At 37.2% G+C, this 10,318-nt stretch overlaps 1 protein-coding gene across 1 annotated transcript; it reads right to left on the bottom strand.

The window, feature by feature from the left end:
- Positions 1–9,353, bottom strand: LOC140161894 (L-proline trans-4-hydroxylase-like). Its single transcript, XM_072185190.1, has 6 exons — positions 9,279–9,353; positions 8,261–8,355; positions 7,502–7,592; positions 5,846–5,996; positions 496–611; positions 1–84 (listed from the first exon to the last, which is right to left on the bottom strand). The coding sequence occupies exons 1-6, from the start codon at positions 9,351–9,353 to the stop codon at positions 13–15; spliced, it is 600 nt and encodes a 199-aa protein (XP_072041291.1). The 3' UTR covers positions 1–12.
- Positions 9,354–10,318: the final 965 nt, after the last annotated feature.

Here is a 10,318-nt window from a genome sequence, read left to right as displayed (position 1 = left end):
TAGCTGATTTAATCACTCTTTCAAGAACTCTTTGCCGGTGATGTCTGAGATTTTTTCGCACTTCTTAATGGCGTCGTCGTCAACCTGTAGTAAAACATATAAAATTGCAATTTAGTATCTATAATCATGATTTTATGAAACTGATAATGTTTATCAAACATATTCCGTATAACCATGATAACAGAAGTTACAGAAGAGATATACGTGAAAAAAATCAACCAATCAATCGATCCATTCACCAATCAATCAATCAATCAATCAATCAATCAATCAATCAATCAATCAATCAATCAATACAAGTAAAGACAAAGTGCAGTGATAATGATGATGAGGACGATGACGATGACTACGACGATGATAATGATGTGATAATGATAATGATGACGACCACAATATACTGGTGATGATGGTCAGGATGATGAGGATGATGATGACGATGATAGTATTGACGTCGACGATGACGACAACGACGATTAAATCGTATAAATCGTATACCTTAATCAGTGGCTTGTAAGATGGAGGAAACTTGTTTTGAGTATCGCTATAAGCAACTCCATAACACCAGCGCCTTGTTTCATGATGGTTTTGCGGGGCTCGGTGAACCAGATTACCTGGAATAGAAATATGACTGTGAAACACGGTTGTTTGATGTGATCATTTATTAGTTTTTCAAACAAAACATCATGTATAACCAAATTTTTGGCTTAAACAGCTAAAAGTGATATCGTGTTAATGTATACAGATTTGAGTCGTTCTCAACTTTAATTTCCCCTCTTTTACAAAATTATTCACCTTTATTGTACTTGGTCCTGTGTCACAACCTGGGGTACCTTTGTGTTACATAGTAAAAAAATGAAATGATTCAAACATTTTACCTACACATCTTATTTGAAGTGGTTCATCCTTCTGAGCATTTTGACACCTTTTTTTATGGAAATCGGTTAAAAAATGAGAGTGTGCAGGCAAAAACAATCACAAAGTAGGGAGGATGTAACCCCTCCTCTTTTTTCCACATTTACCTTCATTCTGAGCAAGTATTGGTCTTTTAAATGAACTTCTGTATTTATTTACTTGGTTAGATGTCTGAGAGTTCATTTAGACATTTTTTACTAGCTTCAAATTTTTAAAGGGGTTTTAAATCAAATTTACAATATGAATCCCTCCCCCTAATCCTCCTCCCCCTAATCCTCAGCCACCCTTGGCACATTTCATGCCAAACGCCATAAGAAAATAATTGAAAAATCTTTTAAAACAGGATAAAAACATGAGTAATAAAGAATAAATTAGCCTTAATTTAAGACCTAATTGAATCTTCTAAGTGAAGGAATACTCAAGAGACAGTGTTTTGAAATCCAAACTGCACATCAAAATGTAACAAAGCCACCTTTTTGGGTACCCCAGTATATGGCACAGGATCACTTATATGTATTAATGACGAAATTGGTGGCGCTATTTAGTTACTGGAAATTACCCTTTCAAGCTTTTAATACAAATAATTCCCTTTATTGTTTGATAAAATATGTTTATAAAATGTCCTTGTTGCTTGTTTCACCTATTCCAGCTGTTTTAATGGCGGTATTAATCACATAACCCTTGCAAATAAAGAAATATGACTTAGGATCAATAGCGCCATCTGTAGTTTGCATTTAGTTAATAATGAAGCCAATTCTATATACATCAAACAACCGTGATCCCTTGATGTACAAATCTACGATAGTGGATGGGTTAGATATGGGCTTGATATGGGCCATGCATCTTGGGGGAGAAGGAGGGAGGTGAGGTAGGCATGGTAGGCGGTACCAGAGATGAGGGTATAGTGCCCTGATTCAAGATTTGCTTGTCCACTATTTTGACCTCTAGCTTAATACTGCTATTCTTTATTCCAGCTCCAGTGACACGTCATTAATTTCCCTCTGACCTTTGGATGTATTTTAATAGGTACTAACATGGCCGTAGTGCTAGGTTTTATGCCCCTCGACGTGTCATGTCAAAAGCAGACACTTTTGGGCAGGATCGTAAATGGAGAAATAGCCAAAAATCTGCCCGGGGTGATTTTTTTTCACAATTTGGGTTTGTTGCGAATTTGTGTTGTTATTAATGTTTAAAATATTGTCTGAGAGTTTCAGTTTTTTGAGACATTTTTCAAGGTAATTCCTACTCTCAACATTGTCAATAATATTTTTAAAGGCCAATATCTTAATTTCCAATTGTATCCCTGGTTAAAAACAAGTACAAAAAAAGTACTGTACTTTTTATGTACTTTTAACAAATGTACTTATTTGGAACGCGAAATAAGTACATTTAAAGTATAAAAAAAGTACAATTGAAAAGAAAAGTACAGTAAAAGTACCAGCAGGTGAAAAGTACATAAAAAGTATACTTTTCAGCCATAGGAAAAGTATACTTTATTTGGCTGTGTGAAAAGTATACTTTTGAATACTTTAAATGTACTTATTTCGCGTTCCAAAAAGTACATTGTTTAAAAGTACATAAAAAGTACAGTATACTTTATTTAGCAATATGAAAAGTATACTTTATTTGGCCATATGAAAAGTATACTTTTTTTGGTCTTGTGAAAAGTATACTTATCACATGGCCAAATAAAGTATACTTTTCACATGGCCCAATAAAGTATACTTTTCAAATGGCCAAATAAAGTATACCATGCTCTACATATGGCTTAATAAATTATACTTAACATACGATTAAATTTGAAAATTTGTCTTGTAAGAAATTAGAAAAAGAATATATTTTTTAATTTTTTTAACTATCCTGGTTGCTTTCTTGTCCAGGTAACACAACATATGTCAAGGTTAAATGCCTTGTCCCTCCCTCCGGGCACATTATTGCAACACCTCCTTAATTAATAATAATATTGTACACTTAATACTAGAGCACTTGTGTCCGTCAAAAGATGCTCAGGGACAACAAATTGTACAATACTGCAAACAATACTATAATACATGTAACTATAAACTCAGATCAATGTTGAGATGTTCATGCATCAAGCCGGGCATAGGCATGTTTAAAAATGTGTTTACAAGTTAATTTTGCTTTAAAATAACACAATTATGTTCTTGGTAAAGCGAACTGAAAATGGCAGGTTATTGTTCCAAATGTTTGCAGCTGAAACATGAAATGATCTGCTGACCCACTGGTTTCTGGCAACATGTTTCTTGAAGAAGTCCTTGTGTAGCAGAATGGAGATTATGAGCTGGTGAATATACAGTTCTACACAATTAATTATTCTGGAGCTGATATATAGACGAATATCCAACGAGCCAAGTCATGGTCAGGATTTGGTCGGCCATTACTGGGTCCCTGGCGCACCAAGCTGGTGTTGTGACTGCCCAATTGGGTGCATGGATTAAAGCTGCTTAAAAAATCGATGTTATATTGTATTGTATTGTAAACTTTCATCATTCTTTATACGTGTAACACGGGTGATGGAATGCAGTTTATAATTCCCGCCAAGGACGCATCATTTCACATTTCAGGTGAAATATACTCAGCGGGGACCCAGCCATGGCTGCCACTAAGGTGTAGGAATGCGTGAAATTGGATTCGTCTATACAAAGTCTTGTAGACAACAAAATTCTTTGTTCAAAAGTAGCCAATGCAGGTCATGTAAAAACAGGTGTAATGTGGTTTTATGTAGGTAGTTCATGCATGCAAGTCTGGCAGCACTTATGTTTTAAATTATCTGTAGCCTATAGTCTGTGCAGTTGAGTCTTGTGATGCCATGCAACAGAGAGTTGTCAATGTCTATCGTTGAGGTTATTGAATTACCTAAACATAGCACATTATACCATTGTCCATATTGGGTATACACCAACAATGTATACATCTGCAGAATTCAGCAGTGTTGTATGTTGCCTGCATGGGCACTCATGAATGTGCTGAATGAGTGTGTAAGCTTACTCAATTATCAGCATTATATGGCATTTCTTGGTGTACACAATATCTTAAACAATAACAAATGCATAGTACCTTCTTTTGTGTCCATTGAATGCAATCAGAAATTCAAGTCATAGCATATATCCAAGTGTAAAATCCACAAAATGAGAGCTCCCATCTTAATATGTCATGTCAAAAACAGCTCCAAACAGAATGACAGTTATTTTTCAAATCCACAACAATATTGTCATGTGACCAATTTGCATATGAGGTCAAATGACTAATCCAAGAAAAGTACAAATTAAGTACACTAAAAAGTATATTAAAAGTACAGTTGGTGACCTCCTAAATGTTTAAGTCCCAGAAAAGTACAAATTAAGTACAATGGTGCTGTTGAAAAATGTCTGAGTCTGAAAAAGTACATTAAAAGTACATTTCATGAGGTCCAAAAAAGTTTAAGTCCAAGAAAAGTACAAATTAAGTACAGAAAAGTACAAATAAAGTACTTGATGATGGGCAAAAACTTTGGAGTCAAAGAAAAGTACAAATAAAGTATAGAAAAAGTATATTAAAAGTACAAAAAATTTTAGCAAAGGGTAGAAAAAGTACATTCTAAGTATACTTTAATTGTACTTTTCACTGAAAAAGTATAATAAAAGTACAAAAAAGTACACATAAAGTATACTTTATTTGTACTTATTTTTAACCAGGGATAATACTCTAACTTGCGAACTCAATATCTTCGCTTAGGAATGTCCGATTTTATTTGGGAAAACAGCGTTGTGGAGCAAAATATCTCTATATTTAAGATATGTAAAAACCAAATTGATAACCTGCCCAAAAGTGTCTGCGTTTGACATGACACGTCACATATATATATTGCTAGGACAACATCATATCATTGGCAAGCTAATATTTTGAGGGCAATGAAAATGACTCCTTTTTTGAGAAAATAAGACGTTTAAAATTGATATTCCGCAAAAACCAACTTAAGCGGTGAGTTCCTTCGAACGAGACAGATTTGACCTAAAAGTTGACGTCATGAAGAAATCAACGATGTGACTATGGGACCGGGTAAGCCGTTTTCGGTAGTCTACAATTTACCGAATCACGGTTGTTTGATGGTCTCATTTATATATTAGTTTTTCAAACAAAACATCATGTATAACCAAATTTTAGGCTTAAACAGCTAAAATTGATATCGTGCTAATGTATACAGATGCTTTTGAGTCGTTTTCAACTTTAATTTCCCCTCTTTTACAAAATTATTCACTTTTGAAGTATTTTTAAAGCTTTTTCGAATATAAAATGTATCTATTAATGACAAAATTGGTGGCGCTATTTAGTTACTGGAAATTACCCTTTCAAGCTTTTAATACAAATAATTCCTTTAATTGTTTGATAAAATATGTTTATAAAATTTCCTTGTTGCTTGTTTCACCTATTCCAGTTGTTTTAATGGCGGTTATAGAAATATGATTTAGGATAAATAGCGCCATCTATAGTTTGCATTTAGTCTATAAACATCAAACAGCCGTGGAATAGGGTGCAACTTGCTAGACTTGAGTCCAGTCCTCGTTTACGGAATTTAGGGTTAGGGTTTAGGGTTGGGGCAAGGCAGCCTTGTAATAAAGCAGCCTTGTAATAAGACTAGTAAAGTTGCACACTATTCGGTATCTCGCTCCGAGTTTTCCATTGCACCTGCGATCGACGACGGTTTTTTGTAGTCTGGTATTATGCGGGAATCACAGCAAAACGAATTATAATAATGATAGACATCAACTTTTGTTGCTGTTATGATGGGGTTGTCATGGTTATCAAAGTTTCAATTTGTCCCAAACAGACAAAATGAGCTAAAATGGTTTACTATAAGTGATTGAAAGTCGCTTGAACTAGTGCGATATTCATTGGGAGAGGTCCGGGGAGAGGTTCCCTGTGCCAATCTTACCGTGAGTAAAGGCAGCATCACCCGGGTCCAGTGGCACCTGATAATGCTTCAACTGATCTTCCATTTTTTGTAGTCTCTCGTGTTCTATCATCAACTGATCACCGACTTTAACATGATCCACTCGACCGCACAGGTGCGAGCCAGACAAAACCTATGCACGGGAAAGGAAAAAATAACGTAATATATGATAAATAAAAAGAAAAACACGAAACAAGTGTGTTGTGGTTCTTGATGAGAGCGAGTCCTTCATCATCATTATCATTAGACTGCGGAGCAGGCAACCACAAGTTCCCAGCAACTGCTGCAATCTAAGACCATTGAAACAACTTGGCCTGGCTGCAGCATTCCATCAAAGATCACCCAACAGGCGATGAAATTTACAAAACACCCCGTGCTGTCTTTCGGGTTTCCTCTTCCAGTGTGGTAAAGAACATGATAGCGTCCTTGAATTTGCTGGCTAATAGGCCTACATGGTCCAGGAATTCTGACCATAGTTAACAACGTCTGATTTTGGTAATTTTGGTGTCTAATTATATGTTTTCTTGCATGAGAAATACAACTAAGCAAATTAAAAAACTATACAAGGAACCGATGACCCTCTTTTGCAACATGGCTGCCAAAAGCATCCATATTGTAATAAGGAGGTCATCGGTTCCTTGTACAGTTTTTTAAGTTGCGTAGTATTTCCCATGCAAGAAAACATATAATTAGACACCAAAATCGGACGTTGTTAACTATGGTCAGAATTCAAAAAGGTCGTTGACCTATGAACATTTTTCGTCATAGCGCCCTCTTGAAAGGTCTGACACATAACAAACTATACATTTTTGGAATTCTCATGACCATACGAGTAATTTGATATATTACTTGACATAATTGGAGCATTCTGAAAATTTGACCTATGTGACCTTGATTGACCTCTCCCCGGAATGCCCGGAAGTTTCAGGAGGTGAGCCCAAGCTAAATTTATTCAGAATCAATCAAAGATTCCAAAATGACTCTCAAACTTTCGTTCTATGATTTGGTCACGGATTCTACAGGCTGGTCCTGTACTAAAAGAATAGTTTACAAGGTACTATACATGGTATTTGGGACCAGGAGCATTTTAACAAATCAATGTTTTCACCTACCGGTATTATCAACTCGTGAATTATATTAGTGAACGTGCCTGGGTGACCTAATCTACTAAAGTGACCTTTAACGTTTCCCCTATGAACTCTAACCTCCTGCAATATGGCACCTATTGTCTAGACCTAGGATACACACACTTGAATCGTCACGTGATTTCAGTCGCCTATCCCATTAGGCACTATTGACTTGACTTGGTGCACCATGTACTATTTGACATCACGTCACGTGATTTCAGTCGCCTATCCCATTAGGCACTATTGACTTGACTTGGTGCACCATGTACTATTTGACATCACGTCACGTGATTTCAGTCGCCTATCCCATTAATGACTATAGACTTGCCTTGGTGCACCATGTACTCTTTGACATCACGTCACGTGATTTCAGTCGCCTATCCCATTAATGACTATAGACTTGCCTTGGTGCACCATGTACTCTTTGACATCACGTCACGTGATTTCAGTCGCCTATCCCATTAAGTCCCATAGACTTGCCTTGGTGCACCATGCGCTCTTTAACATTTACCTCTAAACATCCGTTTTCTGGGGTGCATGCATCAATTCCGATGAGGACGGTGCCTATATCTGGATACAACACTCCCTCCTGGTACCAGTATCTATAAAATAGCGAACAAACAACAAGAAAGAATGAACAGTTTACCAATCCAAAGTGTTACAATTAAACAAGACAACAAATAAATACAAATCCTGACCGGCACACAACCCAACTTGAAAAACAGCAAGGGGATGTGCCGGCATGGGAATCGAACCCACGACCTTCCGATCTCTAGACGGACGCCTTGTCCATTAGGCTACCAGCTCCCACTGATAAACGGTGGTTAAAACTGGGTCTAATGTTGGCAGTCGAGGTATACACTACACACAAACAAATATTACGCAAGTACACAAGTGAAGGAGATCATTACTGATGCTTAATCGTTTCCCCAGTATAAGTAAAGTAGGTAATGGGGATACGCATCCTGCACAAGAACAAATAAACACAATGGGGAACGATTGCTATTAGAACAAAAGGTACATCTCGCTCGTATAGGCGCTTTCACGTGACTTTCTTTTGATCGCTTATTGACAGTAGGCTGCCTATTGTAGCGTTAATACGCTGTCAAGTCAGCTACCGATTTACTGGCGGAAGCCCTTTGTCCCGAACAAAATGTACCTCTCGATGAATAGCGTGTCGGAAAATCAAATCGGCATCAAAGGAACAAAGCATTACGTAATCTATTGCCACTCTATGTTTATTAAAAGCTCTTTGCCCGGGAGTACCTACCCATAGTCTTGATGCCAGATATGTGCTCCCCCTTTTCGTGCATGCTTCATGTTCATCCATGAATGCCAATGGTACACCTCCTTACATCCCATCAACTGAAATATAATAACATGCATGACATATTCGTATATAGTAATATAAATAGTCTGGATGATAGTGTATAATGTAGCTACTCCCGGGTAAAGATCTTTTAATAAACATAGAGTGGCAATAGATTACGTAATGCTTTGTTCCTTTGATGCCGATTTGATTTTCCGACACGCTATTCATCGAGAGGTACCTTTTGATCGGTAACTGACTTGACAGGTAAACATGTGTGTTGAACTCAATCCTTAATTTAAGGCACGTATAACATTTAGCTCCTAGACTAACAGTGGAGTGAGCATTCATCTGTCCGGCTGTAATGAGGCCGTAAGAAACACAGCGGAAATTGCCTTGAAGGAGGAAATATCCAAATTTGTCATTTTGAAACTCAAATGCGTATAGCTTAGTGGAATAAAGTCGCATCATGCATCATGACTAGTGGATTCGCCCTACTATCACGGCAATTTCAGAAACGAAAATATAGGGATGGTGACGCTGTGTGCCAGGGGCAAAACCTTAAATGAGTCTACAATTCGAGCAGCGACAAGCAGAAAATCAGGCGCAGGTACGTATCAGGTGCAGATTAACCCTTACAAGGAACATGCTTTTTTGCTATCGGAAGGCAGAGAAGGAACGAAAAATGAGAGAAGATGAAGAAAGATTTCACTTGGCACCCCCAGAAATTGACTCCGACACCACTCGGGTGTCACGCACATGATCACCGACCTCATGCCACAGGGGAGTCGCTTGCCCGGCCAGCGACTTGGTGCCCATAAATGACTTAGGGTGATCGCGCAATGCCATCACATGGAATGCAAGATTTTGTAAGATTTATAGGCGTTAGGGTTATTGTATAGGCCTTATAATGGAAAATACGTCTTTATTAAACGTATACACGCGTGGGAAAAGAACGACATTATTGTGACATATATACTTTTTCCATAGATGTTGCCATCTTGTGGACTCGAGCCATCATACCAATGACGTCATCTCCTGGGTGATTCCACATCACCATTTCCATATCTCGCGACGTGTTGGATCACCTTCATTAGCATCTGCTGTGAAGAATGATTCAGTGACCAATCCTTCATTGTGTTCAGCTGCTTGACGTAGTTTGATGTTTTCTTCATCATCAAATAGAGATCTGACATGGAAAGGATAAAATCATAATCATTATCCATATTTTTTCGCCGTAGAAGTGATGATGTAACATGATTAACTACCATAGCAATATATGGATACAAATTTTAAATATATCGCACTGCATAGTACGTTCACGCTCTCTTGCCCTCTGTATTGAACCATTATGTCAAAGAACAGGGATAAAGACCTGGATGGTAATTTTATAGAATATTCATATCATGCTGATCACTCGCACCTGTAAGATTAGTATCTTTGAAAAGAGGGGTATTGTATTCAATCTATGATTGCAGACATACGCAGGTGATGAGTGCAACCTGCTTGAAGTGCAGGGCGATATATTCAAAAAATGTATTCATCTAAACTACTATGGTAGTTAACACGAAAAAACTGGTTGTAGGGAAATGTCACCGTAGTATTGGAATGTGTACCTAGTACAGTGGAGCTTGGTTAATGTCAGTGCAACCACCACACACGCATGGCACATGACGAATGGGAATTAATGCACATGTTATTGCTTCCCTTCCCAGAATGCAATTCACGCATACCAAGTATTGGGTTGCAAACTCGTTTTTGTCACAAAGCTGCATAAAGGGGACAATATTTGATATTATATGTAATTTTAAAGACAATCCATATCCAAAACCAATAGGGTTACCCCTTTAATCCTGTTACATAATCACTTCTACGGCGAATAGATAACCATGATAAACTAATATCAATTCGTTGTTAAAATCGAAAATGATTATTTCAAGTGGCAAATTGTACGGCACCCAATTTTTCAAAAAACGTTTAATTAAGTTTGATATTGAGTTATTAGAAGATTTAGGAAAA

Source organism: Amphiura filiformis, chromosome 10, assembly GCF_039555335.1.
Source record: "Amphiura filiformis chromosome 10, Afil_fr2py, whole genome shotgun sequence".
In the NCBI taxonomy this organism is placed as follows: Eukaryota; Metazoa; Echinodermata; class Ophiuroidea; order Amphilepidida; family Amphiuridae; genus Amphiura; species Amphiura filiformis.
This window is presented reverse-complemented; position numbering and strand designations above follow the sequence as displayed.